Below are 21,732 nucleotides of genomic sequence, written 5' to 3' on the forward strand. Positions count from 1 at the left end.
AAAATTAAATACCTCTAAAGTGTGTTTTTGTTCACCAGTGGTCTGCCGCATCGGGTGTCACTGCTACTGACATTTTGATCTGTGCACTTGTATCTTCTGCAGCATCCACTCTAAATTAAAAAATACAAACAGCTATATTTTGGTTGACCGTTTTATGGTTAGCGCTCATGTAAACAATTAATAATTTATATTATAGAAAAAGTCTGTTGAATTAACAAAAGGGATCTTCCAGTCATCTTCATACATTTATTTCTTTATGATCTGTTTGATGAGAACAAAACAGGTGTGTCCAAATGGGCTGCCTTCCAGGTATCTAGCCTTCCTAACAATAGACTTGAAAGACGCAAATGCTGCAGCTGTTCAAATATTTTATGCATCACATCATGGGAGCTTTCTTGGAGGGTCTTGGGAGAATGAAATTAAATGATCTGCATTTATATAGCGCCTTTCAAGTCAGTGACTTCCCAAAGGGCTTTACAATGTGCTCCACATTTCCCAATAGCGGCCTTGCAGCCATGTAAGGCGCTAACCTGCTTATTGGGGGTATTAGGGGTTCAGTGTCTTACCCAAGGACACTTCGACATGTAACACGGACGAGCCGGGAATCGAACTGGGATCCCTTGATCCCAAGACGAGCGCTCTACCTCCTGAGCTACTGCCGCCCTAGAAGAGAAGAGAATGACGACCACCGCAATGTAAGTTGGGCTATTTGCTTGCTGCATTTGTTCCTGTTCAGAAATTTGTGTTGTACAATGCAAATTTATTCACTCTTTCTAATTATACTATTAGATTTTTTTGTAATTACACATCATAATAACTCTTTTGAACAATTTCTAGCCATGGGCTATCCTTGGAGTTTTGGTATTAATCTAATACAAGTAAATACAGGGTATTATTGATCGATACCCGTTCAATACCAATACCCTTTGCTTGGGAAGGTTATGATCAATAAATAATTGACTATTTGCCCTCAACCCCTTCCTCGGATTAATTTAACCCCTTGATAAACAAAGTCGTATCTTCACGATGTCACCGGTCACTGAAATACGTCATGTCACATTTAATTGAAAATCTTAAACTCTTGGGAGTCAAGATATAATGACCATTTCAAAGCATGCTCATCACAGAAACATCCCAATCAATTTGAAACAAGATACCCGGAAACTATAAAAACGGGATAGCGCATCCAAAAGTGCTGGGAACATCTGCTCATGCCAAGATTCACTGCAAATAAGGATGGTTGCATTCACAAAAGTCCAGTGAATCCAACTGTGTTAAATATTTACTTTAAAACACATGATAATGCTCACAAATGAAAAAAAAAAAAATCAGCCCAAAAGTATGTCTGCTTCGTTTGACGTTTCTTGAAATTCGTTCGCTTTGCTCTAAAACTTCCCTTTAAAAATAAACAGACTCGTCAGCTTATTTTCCATATTTCCGTTAGCCTCTGACCTTTTGATTGACAGCATTTTTGGCCAATTGCCAAAGGTTTTTTACAGTCTGTGACAACCTATGATGCCTGTTTTGAAAAAACAAAAAAACGTCATGACCGATTTGGCTCCAAATATCTTTAGCCCATAGTAACCGATTCAAATCTGGATTGACACATTGGTTGGCCAATACAATTTCCAACATAAATATGTACACATTTACGGTGTGTATTCAGATCAGAGCAGAAAGTAAACATGCACAAAACCAATCGTGATTCATTTCAACGCACCGTTATTATGTGCAAGTGTGCACAGTCATGGAGTCACTTCTGGGAAGAGAAGTAAATATTTACATCTCTTTCACAATGTCTAAGAAATTGGCCAAATTAAAATACACAAACGCAATATTTTAAAGGCTGTGAACTGATTGTGTCCAAATGGCCACTTTTGGAAACGCCTAAACTTACCATTAGAAAATGTGTAAAATACAATGTTTAGTTTTTACGATTGTGATCAAATTTGACAAGGTATTAAGTGAGGCTTCAAGCTATAGCCTCACCTGTTTTCCAGCTAAAATGCCCATTCTACACTCTTTTGAAGGCATTTGATAGCAAAAATAATAAAATTCCAGCGAGAATTAAACCTTCTATTTCTCTGTGTTCCAACTCAGATTACTTTCAAGAGACCAAAACAACAACAACAGCATTCAATTTACTTTGGGCAGGTCTTGGATTGGGATTTAAGGCAAATTTTACAGGTACTTAGGCCTTAGGCACTTTATTTTTTTATTTTTAAGAAATAACTACAAAGCAAAATTTAAAAGAATAAACATAAACAGAATTCTTGGACAAAAGTCAAGTCCAACCAAAGAAAGCAGCAATGTAACTAAAACACGAATAAAACAATGTAGCCATGACACCTACAGTATAATACCTTTCATTGCACAATATTTTGACAATAAATTCAAAGTGCAAATTGTAAAAACAAAATGGAGGACCGAATCCTGCCATTTATAGAAATAAATCTATAAATAAATACTGACAACTAACAACATTATCATAGTGATAGTTAAAATGGGACGACAGCATCGATCCCAAGACATTAGTATCGATCTTATCTAAGTACAAGTAGATCAAGTGTCTACAACCTATTTGAAGCTAAACTGCTACGTTTTGTCACTAATTAGCGCAAAGGGATAGCAGTTTGATTTGCAGTTCTAAAATAACTTATCATATTTTTAACTCGGGGGCCACACGATAGACAAAACGTTCTCTCGGGGGCCGGACTAGTAGATTAGAGAGAAAGAAAAAAAAGAGAAAGAAATAAGAGCAATAGAGGGAGAGAAAATAGAGAGAGTGGGGCAGGGTAAGAGAGAAAGGGAGAAAGAGATCAAGAGAGAAAAGAGAGAGAGAGAGAGATAACATGAGTAACAGAAGAGATAAAAGGGAAATAGTGAGAGAGGGGCAGAGAAAGAAAGAAATCCAAAGAGAAATGGAAAGAGAGAAAAAGAGGGGGAGCAAGAAGGGGAGAAAGAGAGAAGGGGAAAGCAAAAGAGTGAGAGATAGAGAAAAGAGGGAGAAAATGAAAAGGGAAGAGAGAGGAAAATAAGGTAAAAATACACAGCGAAATAGACAAAGAGGAACAAAGCAAGAGAAGAAGAGATACAGAGGGAGTGACAGGGAGAGAGAGAGAGAGAGAGAGAGAGAGAGAGGGAGAGAGAGAGAGAGAGAGAGAGAGAGAGAGAGAGAGAGAGAGAGAGAGAGAGAGAGAGAGAGAAATACAAGTACATGGTCACCTGGCTTTGGCAACATCAACTGGACATAATTCGACTTGCAGCTCATTTTTCTCTTGCGCTTCTCTCAGCGTTGTCTCACGGGCTACCCGTTTGACACCCTGGCTTAAATAGACTCAGTCAACCACTACAAAAAAATCATTTTATTAGATAATCAAAATGACCAGGCACTGGTGAGCAATTTTCAGAACCAGTCCGCTGGCTACTCAGGTGTTCTTAGAGAGGGTTCCTGTTGCCTGCAGACACCATGTTGGTATTGATAATATCGATATTTGAATCGATCCACCCACCTTTACTATTTCCATGTCATTCAAAGTTTATCAGCAACATAAATCTCCACCGTTGTAATGCACTTGATCTTTGCTCTGATTTTACACGGACGAATACGTTTTCGTGCACGTCAATAAAGAAAGATGACACTGAGTTTTTGTTCACGCTTAAGTCAAATAAAGTGTACACTTTTGTGTCCGATCAGCAGCACGGTTCCTGCGTGAGGGCGCACAGAGCTCTTTCCTCTGTGGGAGGAACGCACACACCCCTGCCTCAGAACCCCCCTCCCCAAAAACTTCTCAAACACTCCGGTCTGGCTTCCAAACATCAGCAGATGACTTTGCAATCAACAGGACATCGCTTCTAGAATATAAGTTTCAACTATGTCGAGGATTCCCCTACGGCGCTTGTGCAGGTCGCCTCACGACGTCTCAATCGAGGAGGACTTCGATGATAGCAGGAATCTCATTTCCTGCAGGTAGGCTGACAAAATTTCCTTACTGCGTGTTTATCTTCCTCAAGAAGTTTTTTTTTCAAACTTCAAGATGTTGAGACACGCGGAATGCACGGGACGATTTCTGCTTAGTTGTCTGAACATGCAAGGAAACATTCATGATGTCATCGGCTGGACGTCAACAACAGTAAACCTGTACTTTCTCCGTTTTGTAACTAAAACTACTAAGAAATGTTATTTCCGATCAGAAGTGTTTTGCTGCTGCACTTGTATTCTCGAAATGAATTGATGCCAAACCTGAGAGCGTTTGTTATGACGAGCAGGCCCAATAAAATAACAAGACAATCTTTAATGGTACTGGCCCAAGTCTTCATGGGACCCTAAGCAATATTAGATTGGGGGCCCCACTATTACTTGTTAATTTGCGTACCTACTAACTATTTGGAGTCAGGGGTCCGCATGTGACATGTTATACTTATTTTTAAATAGATTAATATAATCAAATTGGTTTTGAAACGACCACAATGAGAGCAAAATGGTATATCAGATCCCTGTTTTAAATACTTCATTTGTTATTTAGTTTTGAAGTATTACTGTTTGTTTTTTTAAGATGGATTTTTATTGAATTTCTGTTGTTTTTTTGTGTTACTTATTTTTTTCCGTACTATTTCGGTGTTAGTATTTTTTTAGTATTTCTGTAGTACTTTTGTTGTATTTCGAAAGTAGATTTTTTTGTTGTATATATGTGGTATTTCCATAGTATTTTTGTATTTTAACAGTGGTTTTATGATTATAGTATTTTGTAGTATTACTGTGGTATTAATTGTTTAGTATTTTTGTACTATCTCTGTTGTAGTTTGTAGTTTATCCATATAAGAATGTTTATTGTATATATGGATTATTTCTGTGGTATTTTTGAAGTACAGTGTTACTGTAGTTTTATTTTTGTAGTGTTTTGTGATATTTCCATAGGAGAATTGTTGTAGTATTACTATAGGTGTAACCGTGTAATTTGCAGTATTCCTGTTGTAAACCGCGTGTAGTGGGATTTTTGTAGTGTTATTTCTCTATTAGTTTTTTTATAGTACATTATTACGTATTGGTATTTTTTTGTATTCCAGTACAAGTATAGCAGATGTATTTCCAAAGCAGTATTTTAGTTGTATTTTTGTAGATTTTTAGTAGTATTTCCATAGTACTATTGTTGTCATATTTCTTTTGTATTTTTGTAATATTACTGTAGTTGTCTTTTTGTAGTAATTTTGGAGTAAATGATTCTGCAGTAGTATTTTTTAATATAGTATTACTGTAGGAGTATTTTTGTAGTAATGCTATACAATTTTCTTATTTTCAGAATGAGGGCAAAATAATATATGAGGCTCTTGGTGTAATTTGCAGTATTTCTGTTGTAAACCTCTTGTAGTAGGATTTCTGTAGTGTTATTTTTCTATGAGTTTTTTATATATTATAGGATTACGGTATGTATTGTTTTTTTTTCGTATTCCAGTAGAAGTATAACTGATGTATTTCCAAAGCAATATTTTCTGTAGATTTTTTGCAGTATTTCCATAGTAGTATTTTTGTCATATTTCTTTTGTATTTTGTAATATTACTGTAGGTGTCTTTTCGTAGTATTTTTGGAGTAAATAATTCTGTTGTAGTATTTTGTAATATTTTTTATTTTCAGAATGAAAGCAAAATAATATATGAGGTTCTTGTTTTGAAGCACTATATTTGATATTTAGTATTTCCGTGATTTCATACAAAATCACAATTCACGGTTCAGATACCTTAACCGCTAAGGTTGTAGGGGCACCGCTTCTTGTGCAAGTCTTGGGCAAGTACAGCCTGGTTGCGTCCATCCTCCTCCATGCATGTATTTGGGGGTAGGGGTTTGCTCCCCACATGAAACAGATTGTACTGGTGGCCATGTTTACCAGTAGCTACAGAGGCCTCTGATCTGACTTAGATACAGCACCTTCATCATCTGGTCGACGTGGTTTTTTGTTTTAATGCGTCATTGGGCCTTTCAGAGATGAGCCAGACCTCAGCATTGACGGGCAGCGGCGTGTGACAATACTGATACTAGACCCTAAATCAGTGGGGAAAAATTGTTTGTTGTCACAAATAAATGTGACTTGACTTGACTGAATTTTTGAGTATCACACTGTACCATTGGTGGGCCGTCAAGGCCTGAAAGGCCTTCTCTCCTGACCCAAAATATATCTGAATAATGTGATGTACTTATATTTTGTCCATGAATAATTCCAAACTGTCTGTTAGCTTCCTTTCATTGCTTTCCCCCTGGTTGCGCTGCTTTCAGATATGTGTTTTTATATTTGAAGGTACATTTTGTAATATTTGACCACTAGATTGCACTGTATCATCTAACTAGTGGCAAATGAACACAGCAAATCTGCAAGATGCCACACTAACAATGCAGCCACTGATAGGTTTGGATTCCAATATGTAAATGAAATGCACATTTCTTGAACTTTGCAAATTTATTCAGATTCAGATTCAGATTCAGATTCAGATTCAGATCTACTTTATTGTCATTCTAGTACACGTGTATACAGAACGAAATGTCGATACAACTGACCCGCACAGTTTCCTCGAATGTACAGATATAAGTAAAAGTTGTATTTTATTATGGCTACGCATAGTATTTTACCATAGTGCCGATAGTGCAAGAGGAGTAGCTAACCAGATGTGCAAAATGGGCAGTCAGGTTAACAAGTCAGGTAAACAGTAACATTAACACTGTAACAATAACGCTGTAAGTACAATAGTGCAGAGAGCAAATGTGCAAGGAGTGGCAAGCTATAAAGAACTGCCAGTAGTGCAAAAAGTCAGATTAGCAGCCGTTTAGATTTAGGTTAACTATATGTTAGATTGACCATTTAACAGTCTAATGGCCAGGGGGACTAGACTACTGTGGAACCTGGTGGTCCTGCACCGCACACTGCAGTACCTCTTCCCAGAGGCTAGCAGAGTGAACAGTCCATGATGTGGGTGAGAGGGGTCCCCGATAATGTTCTTAGCATGGGATAGGCAGCGCTTCTGGCCAATGTCCTGAATGGAGGGAAGTGTAGTCCCGATTATTTTCTCTGCTGTCCTCGTTACCCTCCTCACACTACCCCAGTCGGTAGCGCTGCAGCCTCCACACCACACAGAGATACAGCTGGTCAGGATACTCTCTATGGTGCCCCTGTAGAATGTGATGAGGGAGGGTGGGGGCAGGTGGGCTCTCCTCATCCTCCGCAGGAAGTACAGGCGCTGCTGTGCCCTCTTAACCAGTGATTCAGTGTTCACGGACCAGGTGAGTTTGTTTGTAATGTGCACCCCTAGGAACTTGATACTGCTGACAACCTCCACAGCCTTGTTGTTGATGCAAAGTGGGGCATGGTTGGGCTGGTTTTTCCTAAAGTCGACAATGATCTCTTTAGTTTTGTCGACATTCAGGACCAGGCTGTTGTCCCTGCACCAGGCCACCAACTGCTCCACCTCCTCTCTGTAGGCCAGGTCGTTGTCGTCCCTATTCATATAATAATTCATAATTCATTTATTTTCTGTGATATATCAGCCATTATTGTTGCTAGGCTCAGAAATTTGCCCAGAGGCCTTCACTAGCAGATTATCAGGCCTTGAGACATGACATAAGTGATAATGAATCTGTAGGTTTAGCCAATCAGATTTCAAGTTGGCGACACCAACGCCGGGGCAGCACGGCAGTGGTTAGTGCTTGTGCGGCACAGTTCATGTCCCTGTCGTGGGTTCAAATCCAGCTCCAGACTTCCTGTGCGGAGTTTGTATGTTCTCCCCGTGCTTGCGTGGGTTTCCTCCGGGCACTCCTGTTTCCTCCCACATTCCAAAAACATGCATTTCAGGTGAATTGGCCGGTCTAAATTGTCCCTAGGTGTGAATGAGCGAGCGAGTGAGTTGTCTGTCCCTGTGTGCCCTGCGATTGGCTGGCATCCAGTTCAGGGTGTCCCCTGCCCACTGCCTGGAGATGGCTGGGATGGGCTCCAGCCCCCCGCGACCCCAATGAGGATAAGCGGTACGGCTAATGAGATGAGATGAGACACCAACGCCTGCTAAAAGGTGTGAGCTGATGCAACCAAGTCCGAAATCTATTATTTTACAAAATTGTCATAGCATTTATTTTTTTCATTCCTCTGTGAACTTTTAGCTCATTTAAACTTTGAACGCTTTTCTTCTTAGCAATCTTAAACAAACAACACACAACAAAATATTACAGTATTTCAAATTATTGACTTTTCAGTGCATCAATTATAAAATAAAGTAATGAACTTTACATTTTTATTGAAACAAATTATCGCGGAAAAACACAGGAAACATTGAATATTTACACGTATACAAAAAATAAAATACGAGGTAATTTGAACCTTTTTTAGACTCAAACAATTTAAATTAAACAACTCAGAAACCCTGAATATACAATCACAAGAGAAAAAACAGGCTCTAAGGGAACCGGCTTTTGATTGGCTCGTATCGTTCGATTCCAAGAGACCACCACTGAAGGCTTTAGTCTTAAATTCACGGCAACCCACTGCATCATACACTACGCATTGCCGCTTACAAAATTAAATTAATCGTCAATTCATGTTTATTCGTATAACCCTGAATCACAATAACAATTTAGGGCTGCACAGACCCTATTTACAACATCCCTTGATCTAGAGCCTACACCAGGAAAAGGAAAACCTCAAAAACCTTAGTAGAACTCATCCATCAATTATCTGCATCGCTTGTCCTCAGTAGGGTCGCGGGGGTGCTGGACCCCATCCCAGCTATCTTCGGGCAGTGGGCAGGGGACACCCTGAACTGGTTGCCAGCCAATCGCAGGGCACACAGGGACAGACAACACACTCGCTTAGTCACACTTAGTGATAATTTGGACCGGTCAATTAACCTGACATGCATGTTTTTGGAATGTGGGAGGAAACCAGAGTGCCCAGAGGAAACCCACGAAAACACAGGGAGAACATGCAAACTCGGCACAAGAAAGTTAAGTAAAACACAACATATTAATTTTTTTTTCTGTGTGCCTATCCCAGAGCTTCTTCATCCTCGGATGGTTCCCCGAGTACCTTTTGAACTGGACCTTGGGGCTCAGTGTCAACCATGGCGACTCCGGCGTACGAGCTGACAGAGCCCAACCGTTCGGTGCCTTTCACGTCGGTTTTCAACGCTAGTTGCCGCTTCGATGAGGAGTTCAAATATGTGCTGCTGCCCGTCTCCTACTCGCTGGTTTTCGTGGCGGGCTTGGTGCTCAACGCCGGTGCCCTGTGGACGTTCTTCAAGATGCGTCCGTGGAGCCCCAACATTATCTTCATGTTCCACCTGGCGCTCTCTGACTTTCTTTACGTGCTGTCGCTGCCCACGCTGATCTACTACTATGCCAACCGCAGCCACTGGCCCTTTGGAGTGGCAGCGTGCAAGGGGGCACGCTTCCTTTTTTACGCCAACCTGTACTGCAGCATCCTTCTGCTCACGTGCATCAGCCTGCACCGCTACATGGGCATCTGCCACCCCATCAAGGCGCTCAGCCTGATCAATCCCCGGCATGCCCACTTGGCGTGTGCCGCCGTCTGGTTGGCAGTGACCATCTGCCTGCTGCCCAACGTGGTTTTTGTCACCACGTCCAGGCGGGGCAACGACACGTTGTGCCACGACACCACCAGCCAGGATTCTTTCCAGGTAAGGGTGGGAAATATGACAATGATAGACCTTTACGGACTGTAAACTCTCAATCTCAATCTAATAAACTGAGACAAGGTCTCATGGTACTCTGGTCTGAGAACGGTGGTCTATAGTGCCCATTCTACCATGATTTTTGGACTACTGTGGGCACCCGATAAAAGCTGCATGCTCAATTTTGTTTTTGTACAAGCACCAGATTGTAAGCACATAACCAGTACCTACGAACGCTAATATGTGCAGCTACACGTTTCTCACTCTTTTCACTCTTCACTCTCTTCATCCGATACATACTGACCATTCAAAACCAACGCGTTGATATTTTTAGTAAGACCAGGTTTTAAGGTGTGTTAGACAGAGGCCTCTTTATAGTCAATACGAAGCGTTTATTTTTGTTAAATGCACTAAGTTAGATTGTGGGTATGCCACCCTTGTTTGTTTTTTTGGAAGTTAGTTTGGGACTTGCTGTATTTATTTCATTCTTTTATTTGCCTGATAATTTATTTTGTTTTCATTTTATATAAACCTTGAATATAAGCAGATAGGCAGAATGGAAAATAAAGCATACGGTCTGGGCATTGTTAACATTTACTTAACAATGAAAATATTTTACTTTCAACTTTTTAAGAACACCTCAAACGATGCACCCAGCTTTTAAAAACGTACCGCTGTTGTAGTGAATAGTCAAATTTTCAACTCATCAAAATGATGGACAGCCTTAAATTTTTCCTGTCAACGCTTAAAAAAATTCCCTCAACGAAGTTTTTGGTTTATGTAACTGCTGCATACACAGAAATATAAGTGTAAAAGTTTATACAGTATTGTTTGACTTAGATTTTGTTTCAAAAGACAGGCTTTAATTTGTCATCTAAATTGCCTTTTCCTCCTGAGTCCTCACAAACAAAATGTAAAATTTTGAATTTGCTTTGAGCTCGGACCTGATAATCAAGTTAATTGGTTAGCCTCAGGCTGTGTTGGGCTGGATTTATCTTTTTTTTTATATATAGATAAATTTTGACATGTCATCCCACCTTCCTTCCAGGACTACGTGGCCTATAGCTCGGCAGTCATGGCGCTCTTGTTCGGTGCCCCCTTCCTAGTCATCGTGGTGTGCTACTGCCTCATGGCACGTGCCTTGTGCCGGCCCGGTCGGGCCCTTTCGTCCAACCCGGCCTCACGCCGCAAGTCGGTCCGGCTCATTGTGGTGGTTTTGGTCGTCTTCGCCGTCAGTTTTGTGCCGTTCCACGTCACACGCACAGTCTACTACGTCGCCCGCGTGCTGCAGCTGGACTGCCGCACCCTGGATGCCGTCAATTTTGCTTACAAGATCACCAGGCCGCTCGCCAGCCTCAACAGCTGCATCGACCCCGTTTTGTACTTCCTGGCCGGGGACCGTTACCGCGCCCGGATGCTTTCTTTGCTGATGGAAAGGAGGCGGGTCCCCGGGAGCCGAGCGCCTGCCCGGACCGATGCCAACGGGAATGCTGACATGGCTCTAGTCTGTGATCGCTTGGATACTGACAGTCGAGCGCAAAAGTTGTAGAAATATGAACCGTGAAAGCAGAGTCGAATTTAAACAGCAGACCGCAGGTGTCAGAATAGAGGTCTGGAACGCATGGCTCGTGAGCCAGATATTGCTCTTTTCATTTGTTCATCTGGCTAAGAGATCAATTAAAGGCTAAAGTTTTCTTGCCTGTGATTGTCCAATGTCAGTGTATGCGAAGCCGAAGGAACGCAGTAGACCAGGGGTGTGGAACTCTTTTAGCTTGGGGTGGAAAAACATTTTCACAGGGGCTGAAATAGTAAATCAATGGCATAAAAAGTGTGCCTTAGCTAGAGCGCTAGTGGTATTTTCAAAGGCTCCCATTTAAATTATAGTTCAAGGGTGTAAGATTTGATTTTAAACAATTATTGAAGTGTTTTATTTTCTCATTGTTTGTTTCCTTCACAATTGAATTGAACTTGTTTCCACTAGTTTATTTAACTTAGGAAAATGTGTGCTAGATTACAAGTGAAAAAAAATTGCCACACAGACATTGAGTGCAAATTATTAATGATTTAAAAGTGTTTTTATGTATTTTCTTCCTGAAAATATTTACCCAAATGCGAGAACTTCACTGTGAGTCAAGTCAAGTCATTTTTATTTGTATAGCCCTAAATCACGAAGAGTCTCAAAGGGCTTCACAGATTATTACACTATATTACACAGACTATTTTTCAGCCGACAAGAAGAGTAGGTTATTCATATGCTATGGAGTAGAAGTGAGTTTTAAGCTTAGATTTAAACATTTCCACTGAGGTTGCAGATCGGATCTCAGGGGGAAGAGCATTCCACAGCACCGGTGCCCGGATGGAGAACGCTCTCGAACCAGCAGAACACTTCTTTGCTCTTGGGATCACCAGAAGACTGGCACTCTCAGATCGTAGGCTTCGGACCGGGACATAGGGGCAAATCAGATCTGAAAGATAAGAGGGAGCAAGTCCATGTATGATTTTGTATAATATTAAGAGAACCTTGAAATCACATCTAAGGCTAACTGGGAGCCAATGCAGGTTAGCCATAATCGGTGATATGTGATCGTACTTTTTTGTCCTAGCTGAAGAGACTTGATTCTAGACTTCGAGAGACCAGAGAGTAGTGCATTACAGTAATCGAGACGGGAGGTAACAAACGCATGAATTATAATTTCTGCATCCGACTGAGACAGTATTGAACGGATTTTAGCAATGTTACGAAGATGGAAGAAAGCGGTTCTAGTAATTTTCTTTACATGCGTTTCAAAGGATAGATCAGGGTCAAATATGGCACCTAAATTTTTAACTGAGTCACTCTGTGTGATGTGACATTTGTCAATGTTCACAGCAGTTTTTGAGAATAAGGCACGGCATTTAGATGGACCAATGACTAACATTTCGGTCTTTTCAGAGTTAAAACACAAGAAATTGAGTGACAGCCACTCTTTTATCTCAATGAGGCAGGCCTCCAAATTTCCACAGTTTAGTGTGGGAGATTCCTCCAACGGAAGATATAGTTGAGTGTCGTCTGCGTAGCAGTGGAAGCTGATATTGTACTTGCGAATAATATCACCTAATAGAAGCATGTACATGCTGAAAAGAAGGGGGCCAAGCACTGAACCCTGCGGAACACCACAGGTAACATTAAAGGGCTCAGATGTCATTTCGCCATATTTAATACAGTGCGTCCTATCTGAGAGGTAGGATCTGAACCACGAGAGGACGGTTCCTGAGACACCAATCCATTTTTCCAACCGTTCTAGTAGGAAATTGTGGTGCATTGTGTCAAAAGCAGCACTAAGATCCAGCAGCAGCAAAATTGATGAAGTGCCAGAATCCATTGCCAGTAGGAGATCATTTGTTACCTTGATCAGAGCTGTCTCAGTAGAGTGGTTAGCCCTGAATCCTGATTGCATAGATTCAAAAAGGTTATTCTCGGATATGAAATCATTCAGCTGCTGTGCCACTACTTTTTCAAGTACTTTAGAAAGGAAAGGTAGGTTTGACACAGGTCTATAATTACATAAGATTTCTGGATCAAAGTTGGGTCGTTTCAGAGTGGCTTTAATAACGGCGGATTTAAAAGCTGCTGGAACTACACCTGAGGAGAGTGATATGTTTATAATATTTAGAACTGAAGGTCCAAGGACGCCAAAAAGACTTTTAATAAGTGAACCTGGGAGCGGGTCGAACTGGCAAGTTGTCGGTTTGGCCGCATTCACCACCTGTTTGAGATCATCAAGTGACAGTTCACTAAAACTGGACAATTTCCCTGGACAGCCACCCTGTCGTGCATCTGTAGATCTCAGCCCTTTAATATGTGTGGTATTAATAATGTCTTTAGCAATTTCTTCCTGTATGCATTGAATCTTCTTAGTAAAGAAGACCATTAAGTCATGAGCAGAGTGCGTCGAACTATCTGCGATAGTCTGTTGCCTTGTGAGCGATGCTACAGTGTCAAAAAGGACTTTGGGATTGTTCTTTTGAGACGCAATCACCTTCGAAAGGTTGGCCGATTTTGCAGAGGCAAGGGCCCCTTTATACTTTAACAAGCTGTCACACCAGGTTAGATGGAAAACCTCAAGCTTGGTAGCGCGCCATTGTCTTTCCAATTTCCTGCATTCTTGTTTAAGGGTTCTAGTTTCATCAGTAAACCAAGGCGTGCGTCTTTTGGGACGTGATTTAAGCTTTATGGGCACTATTGAATCCAGGACACTAGTCAGTGTAGTATTGAACTCATTCATGAGTGAGTCAATCGAGCCATTGTATGAAGGAAAGGACGCAACTGCTCCAGGAAGGAGTTCAAAGAGCTCAGAAACTGTGCCAGTGCTTATATTGCGTCCGCTAAATCCTTCAGCTTTTTTAGCACTACATTTAGCTAGCACCTCAAATGTAACTAAATAATGATCCGAGATAACGGTAGTACACGGTAACTCTATAATGTTTGAGGTTAAAACTCCTCGAGTCAGAACCAAGTATAGCGTGTTTCTATCTTTATGGGTTGGCAAATCAACCAGTTGATTAAAACCAAACGCATCAATTAAAGACTGAAACGCAATAGTAAGTGAACTGAGTGGGGAGTTCATATGAATGTTAAAGTCCCCCATAATTATAATTTTGTCTGCATAGGTTACTAGTACAGCAAATTTGTCTAAGAAAAATGTGTATGGCCCAGGTGCGCAATAGATAGTTATTACATAAATTGACAATAGAGAGGACCGCATCACAAGAGCTTCAAACGCCTTGTAACTATTAGACGTACGAGGATTAAATTTGAGCGTTTTTTTTTCAGAAATGAGCGCGACACCGCCACCCTTTTTCAACGTGCGTGCTACATGGCTACTCGCGTAGTCTGGGGGTAAAGCATAATTTAGCGCTAAATACTCATCCGGGCGTAACCAAGTTTCACAAAGACCGATACAGCACGGCAACCATGCTTCTGTTTTCTGTCTTTACGGCGCCGTTGTCGTCGTTTATTAGGAGGAATAGTTGTCCACAAGGATGCCGGATCTCTTTGAAGTTCGTTCGGTGTATCAAAGGCGGTGTAGAAAGTGCCCGAAAAGTCGAAATTTAGACGCCCACCCAACCGAATAAGTTCATCCCTACTGTAAGTATTTTTGGCCACGCATGTGTCCAAAAAAGAAAGCAAAAAAGACAAGAGAACGGTAATAAATAGAAGATTAGCTGGAGAGTTACTAGCCGCAGCCATGTTGAATCCAACCATGGGATTACATGTATTTTGTAGAAAAGATCCCAAGCTTCTTTAAACATCTGCAAAGACTCCAAGGTGTTCTTTTTTAATCTTACAATTTTCATTTTTTCTTATTACGGCTGTGGCCTCCAACTGTCACCCCGCAGGTCGCAATTGCCCCTGGGCCACGTATTTGAGACCCCTGATTTAATGAACCTCAACGAACCTAAGCAACTGCGGGAGAGAGACTAATTTGAAGAGGTATATGTGTTTATATGAGACATAGGCTCTGACATTATTATTTTTATTTATTAGATTTAATGAAAGGGCAGCACGGCGGCGCAGTGGTTAGCGCTTGTGCGGCACAGTTCATGTCATGGGAACCTGTCGTGGGTTCAAATCCAGCTCCAGACTTCCTGTGTGGAGTTTGTATGTTCTCCCCGTGCTTGCGTGGGTTTCCTCCGGGCACTCCGGTTTCCTCCCACATTCCAAAGACATGCATTTCAGGTGAATTGGCCGGTCCAAGTTGTCCCTAGGTGTGAATGAGCGGATGGGTTGTCTGTCCCTGTGTGCCCTGCGATTGGCTGGCAACCAGTTCAGGGTGTCCCCTGCCCACTGCCCGATGATTGCTGGGATGGGCTCCAGCCCCCCGCGACCCTACTGAGGATAAGCGGTACGGCTAATGAGATGAGATGAGATTTAATGAAATCATCAAACTTCACATAGCAAAACGAAATGTGCTGACGAATTAGATTTTGTCTTGAAAGCGAGATTGGTGGTTTTGTTGAATTTTGTCTTAAAATGTATGTTGTGTCTCTCAAAATCTAAATATTTTGCTTGCCTACGATTTTTGAGTCAAAAAAAGGTTCTAGGGCCCTGTGTTAGAACATCAACTTAGCGATGATGAGGTGTACCTAATTTTGTGTGACCGCCAGCTGTTTTTGTTCATCCCTGGAACATCTGTTCATTTGCTCTGGCAACGAGGGCGGAACATGGCCTGTCTGGATCTTCCCACACAATTCCTTTATCAGCTTTTAGACAGAGAGTGTGCTCTCAAAAGTCAAAATGTTTGCCAGTGCTGACAAACAGTGTTGGGCTTGTTACTGAAAGACAGTAATTAGTTACAGTTATTAGGTTAATTACTTTCTCTAAAAATAATTCGGTTACCTCCAGGAGTACTGAGATTACTGACATCCAAAAGTAGCGTGTTATTGTAAGATTTACTGATTAGTTACAAATTACCATAAATATTCGCATAGAGGCAGACTCCCCAAAACTGATTAACTCTAACATAATAAGCACATAATAAAATAAATACAGGGTGTTTCAATGTTTGACCCCTATTTGTAAGCCAATCATTTTAACAATTTTCATTCGAACAACCTCAATTTTTACAAGTTGTGTACAAATATTTTAAGTTGTTGTGTGTAACTTTTGGCAATTCTATCTTTTCAAGTTAAGAAATGCCGTTGGCCCCGCCCATCTGGTGCCAGCTCGTTGACAGATTGGCTTCCCTTCTTTTTAAGCTCAGTGCTCTCACTCTCCCTTTGTCAGTCCGTCAACGAACTTCTGCCCCGCAAGACATGGGTTCTGACTCTGTCCGGTTTCCTGCCTGCGTTTCCTGTCCGGTATCGTTCCCATCTATTTTTGTCCTGTTTATTATTCTCTCCAGTTTTCGTTCCCGTCTAGTTTGTCCTGTTCAATTTTGATATCCTGTTTTGATATCAATCCTGTCTGTCCCGTCCTGTCCGGTATCGACTCCATCTGTCCGATATCTGCTCGGGCAATTGGTATCGATCTCGTCGGTCTCTGGCTTCTTCTCATTCCACGCCAGACTGTTGCCTAACGTGCATGACTCCCCAATTCCCGTAAAGTAAAAGGCTTGTGTGAGAAACGTCACGCATTTGGGTCCAGATCCTGTTCCGGTTCTTGACAGTTCACTTTAAAAGAAAAGGCATTTTGTTCACCAAAGACAGTTCAGCGTGCCTTTTTCACAAATTTTCTAAAAAAGTTATCAACTACAGAACAAAAGAGGACATGGAACCAGCAATTCAAGAAAATGGCTGCTTATATTAACAGCAAGTTTGACATTAGCTCGACTATCGATTCGATGTCTGCAGTCAGAGACAGCGCTCATATTGAACATTTACAGTTGTGACAAAAGTGAGTACACCCCTTCCATTTCTGCAGAGAACAACACTGAAGAAGCTTCACTTTGACACAACGAAAAAAAATATTTGTAAAGCTTTTACAGCAGTGTGATATGATTTCCCCCCTAAAAAAACCCTCAAAATGCAACCATCAACAGCAAAACCCCTTGTAACACCCCAAAAACACTACACGCCTAAATGTTCAAACCAAGCACTGCTTTTCTTTTCCCCTGAAAAATACCATGTGACTTGTTTCTCTTACTTTTCATCAGTGAGTAGGGTTTGTGCAAGTGTGTTCAGTTTGTAGTACAACTCTAACACTCTGTCATACTGGTCACTGAAACCCCCAAGATGGCACACAATGGCAAAGAACTCTCTAAGGACGCTAAAAATACATGTGGCATACAACACCCTAAAATTAAACTGCAGTGCAGTGGCCAAGATCTTGTAGCGTTTCAAAAAAATCCGGATGCACTCACATCAGGGCATCGTGTTGGACGTCCAAAGAAGCCGAGTGAACGTGCACAGAGTCACATCCAGAAGCTATCTAAGAAAGATAGGGGCAGTAGTGCTGACACTCAAAAGGTGGGGTTGTTAAGCTTGTAAGTGATCAGACCATCACTGCAGACTTTATCAAATCGGTCTTTATGGCTGTCGCCCCAGACAGAATCCACTTCTAAAGGCTGTCCACAAGAAAGCCCACCAAAGGTTTGCTGAGGATACGTCAACAAAGGCCATGTCTTACTAAAAAATACCCTCTGGTCTGATGAGACAAAGATTAATTCATTTGGCTCATATGGTGTGAAGTACGTGTGAGAGCAACCAGGTGAAGAGTACAAAGAGGTTGGTGCCGTGCCTACATCAAGCATGGTGGTGGGAACGCCATAGTTTGGGGCTGCATTAGTGCAACTGGAGTTGGGGACTTACATTTAATTGGAGGACACAATGACTCAAGCATGTACTGTGAAATACCAGAGCAGAGAAAGTCCCCCTCCCTCTGGAATCTGGGTCACAGGGTTGTGTTACAGCACGACAATGACCCCAAACACATCTACAAGTGGACCATGGCTTTTCTAAAAGGGCTAAGGGTAAAGGGGGTGGACTGGCCAAGCATGTCCCCAGAAAACATTTTTGGGGCAGCCTGAAGCGGGAGGTGGAGAAGCACACGATCTCGAACACCCCCCCACTCCCCCATGGAAGACTAGAATAGCATTACAGTGCCAATCTGTTAGTCTGTGGCCTAAACCATGACCAGGTGGCCACACAAAGTATTGACACTTTAGGAATTTTCACTTTAGGGTGTTCTCACTTTTGTTACCAAGAGTTTAGCTACTAATGGCTATATTTTGAGTTTTTTGGGGGAAAAAATAATTTTACACTGATATGTAGGCTTTACAGTGTTGTTCTCTGCAGAAATGTAAGGGGTGTACTCACTTTTGTGACATACTGTATGAAAATCTGTCATAGAAGCAATACATATGTGTACCTTTCTTTCTTAATTCAACCAATAAAATGTATTACCTACATGAAGTCATTTAAATCCATCGAGTAGTTTACAAGATATGGGCATTTAGAATGTGGTCAACCATTTTGGAATCCTATGGGAGAAAATTGAATTGATATTGATATCACCTTGTTTGTGCAATCTTGAAAGCTTGCAAACAAAAACGTAACTGTGTGTGTAACAGGACCAGAACGGAGACAGGACCCACTTGCGTTACGCTTCTCTCAGTTTTATTGGAAGAAAGGAAAGGGTTGTCCCCACGATCCGGTGATCGCTGGGCACGGGAAGCATGTCGCTCTGAACGCGGAAGTCCCACTTCAGCGGGGAGCGATATCGATGTCGGGAACAGAAAAACAGGTCAGTAGCCAGGACAGGGGAGCAAAAACGTGGTCGGGGTCGGAAGCGAGTCGTAAGCCAGGAAAGGAGAGTAGACGTGGTTGAGGACAAATAAAGGTCGAAATCTGGGACGGGAGAGTAGACGTGATCAGGATCAAAAACGGGTTGAAGCCGGGGGACAGAGAGGGGCAAAAAATAGGTTGGAGTCTGGATCACACAACAAAATATGTGGATATAAACTGCCCACCAGGTTTCAGTATTTTATTTCGTAGTTGTAAATGCGGCTTACATGCAAGTATATACGATAGAAAAATTATCTGGATGAGGAAAAATTCAGCCCTCTTGTACCCTGTACTGTATTCAATTACATACACTTTGTAGGTTAACTCATCCACTATGCTTTAGCATTGCTGGCGGATTAAGTGTTTTGTGTTACAGTGTGCGTGAACAAGGAATAATTAGCGATCAGAGAACGTTGTAAATCATGATCTGTTTTTAATAGGTTTTATTGATAACGCCTTACAGTACTCGTTTCCAAGAAAAGTAATTGTGTTCGAGGGACGCGCTCCTTGGTTACGTGTTAGTCTCAACACTGTTTAAAAATATGTTTAAATGTCAGAAAGCTCACTTGTCAAAGATTTCCTTAATGGTTGGATGACATAAAATTTGCAATCCCTCATCCTGTGGTCTTGTGTTGTCTTAAAAATGAACTACAGTATAACAAAACTGTAGGAGCCTCACTAAAGGGCATAGATTGAATTTGCTCATCTGGCTAAGAGATATTCTTTCAATTGTATTTCAAAAAATATGTTAAAAGGATTAAAAATAATAAAAAAATAAACCAACAAATAACTGGTGTTAATTCGATGTCGTTTTACATGTCCTGGGGAAAGGTTAGGCATTAAAACGCTCCTCTGCTATAACAGTTTTAGTTGCGCACGTCCTCTTGTGGTCAGTACGTGCACCTCAACTGTGTGTAGGCCCACGTGTTTATTTCCCAAATATGTATACAAGATTTTTCGTTTCTAAAATGTTCTCATAAAATCTCAAACACTGCCTCCCTATCAAAATATTACGTAACAAGTCCACCTGTATAATTTTTGCCAATAACTAAGTATCAATGTAAAGAAAATATTTTTTTTATTTGAAATGCTTTCTATCTATCTATCTACCTTGGTCATATCCCTTGAGAGGGGTGACCAACTGCTAGACAAACACATACAATAACAAAGAAATTAAAAAAGGAAAAAAAAATGCAAAAACACACACACAAACAATGCTAATGCGATTATTTTTTGCTCTCCCAGTAAAATATTGATAAAAAATGAAAATTGTTTTCAAAACACATTTTATGGAAGAGGAGCTCGAAATATCTGGTCTCATTTCATTTTTTTGCAGTTTTTTTGTACTCATTTTACCAAGCACTAGAGATGAATGTACCAATTTTTCTGATGTGTTTATATCCTCACTTTCATGTATCCTATTAAATTACAATTAAAAATATTAAAGGGACATTGTGTAATAATTGATAACTGCATGTCGCTGTATTGTGTACTGCAACTGAAAACGAGTGCTAAAAAGCACAAACTAAGGAGGCTCAAATTGACCAGACCCCACCATTTTTCTTCTCATTTTTTCTGCCCAGCCTTTCGCAAGGTTTTTGGTCTTTTGTGTACCTATGGTAGCAAAATGCTGGACAAATATGTCAGCTCCCTGTAGGTGAGCCTAATGTTATGTAAAATAAATACACAATTCTTGACCTACAAGTATTTTTTAAATGGAAATTCATACAATAGTTTATGTGTTTTTTGCTTATTCAAATACTGTTTTGTTTCTTTTTTTTTTTACCACTAGGAGGCGATAAGTAATAACCCATGTTTCCCTACAGTATTACATACCAGCGACTCAATATGCTAATCATTATATTTGACACATTTGTAATTATTGCAGACTCAATGAAATATCGAAAATGAAAGGAAATATTGTCTGTGTTCGCTACATTGGTTTTAACACAATGGCCTTAATGAAACAACCATCTTTTTAGCGTCCAAACTTTTGAAGAAAACAAATCCTTCCAATGATTACTAAATCTACACTGAACAGCTCCTTAATTTTGAATAAAACTACAATTACAACCAAAACTGATTCCAGGAAACTGGAGCTGTCAGCTTTAGAAATTGGCTAATGGTGTCATGATTACTGATGTGACTCAGTTGTACCCGCTCATTTGGCACCATCCACCACGGGTTCTGATTGGCTCCCTGTTAATATTTGAACCCAGTCCTGTCAGTCCCCAGTTGTCAGTCCATCTGCGAACCTCTGTTTTTACAAGGCAAGCCTTTTTTTTAAAACCCTGACTCCAACCTCTCCCGTTTTTGCTCCCGTCTGTCTCCGGCTACGACCCGTTTTGATCCCGACCACGTCTGCTCTCCCGTCCCGAGTTATGACCCGTTTTTGATCCCAACTACATCTACTCTCCTGTTCTGGCTTACGACTCGTTTCCAACCCGACCACGTCTTGCTCTCCCAGTCCCGGCTACCAACCAGTTTTTCGCCCCAAAATATTCAAAAATTGGGTACCAAGACAACAATAATTACTTAAATGTGTAGATAATATTGATAAATGATTGATAAAAAAGGTAGATATAACATTTTTAAACCATTTATTGTACCTTCAAGCAGTCGTACAATATTTTTTGTATTTTTGCAAACATTTCTTTCTTCGACTTGATTGCTGTTGTCAGCTTTCTTTAAAAAATGAGACGTGGTCCCTCTCAAACACAATTGAGATGGCGCCACAACTCACTGAAAACAGATCTGCGAGCCACTTTGGGTCCCACCTCACCAGTTTAGAAACACGACTCTAC

General features: G+C 41.0%; 1 protein-coding gene across 1 annotated transcript; it reads left to right on the forward strand.

Annotated features, from left to right (window-relative positions):
- Positions 1-3,703: 3,703 nt before the first annotated feature.
- LOC148359475 (P2Y purinoceptor 4-like) lies at positions 3,704-13,585 on the forward strand. The gene is made up of 3 exons (XM_088344742.1): positions 3,704-3,970; positions 9,028-9,670; positions 10,713-13,585. Exons 2-3 carry the CDS (start codon positions 9,095-9,097, stop codon positions 11,211-11,213), a joined length of 1,077 nt encoding a protein of 358 aa, XP_088200868.1. The 5' UTR covers positions 3,704-3,970; positions 9,028-9,094; the 3' UTR covers positions 11,214-13,585.
- The last annotated feature ends 8,147 nt before the right edge of the window (positions 13,586-21,732 follow it).

Source organism: Urocampus carinirostris, chromosome 9 (assembly GCF_059441175.1).
Source record: "Urocampus carinirostris isolate Australia breed hairy pipefish chromosome 9, RoL_Ucar_1.0, whole genome shotgun sequence".
Classification (NCBI taxonomy): Eukaryota; Metazoa; Chordata; class Actinopteri; order Syngnathiformes; family Syngnathidae; genus Urocampus; species Urocampus carinirostris.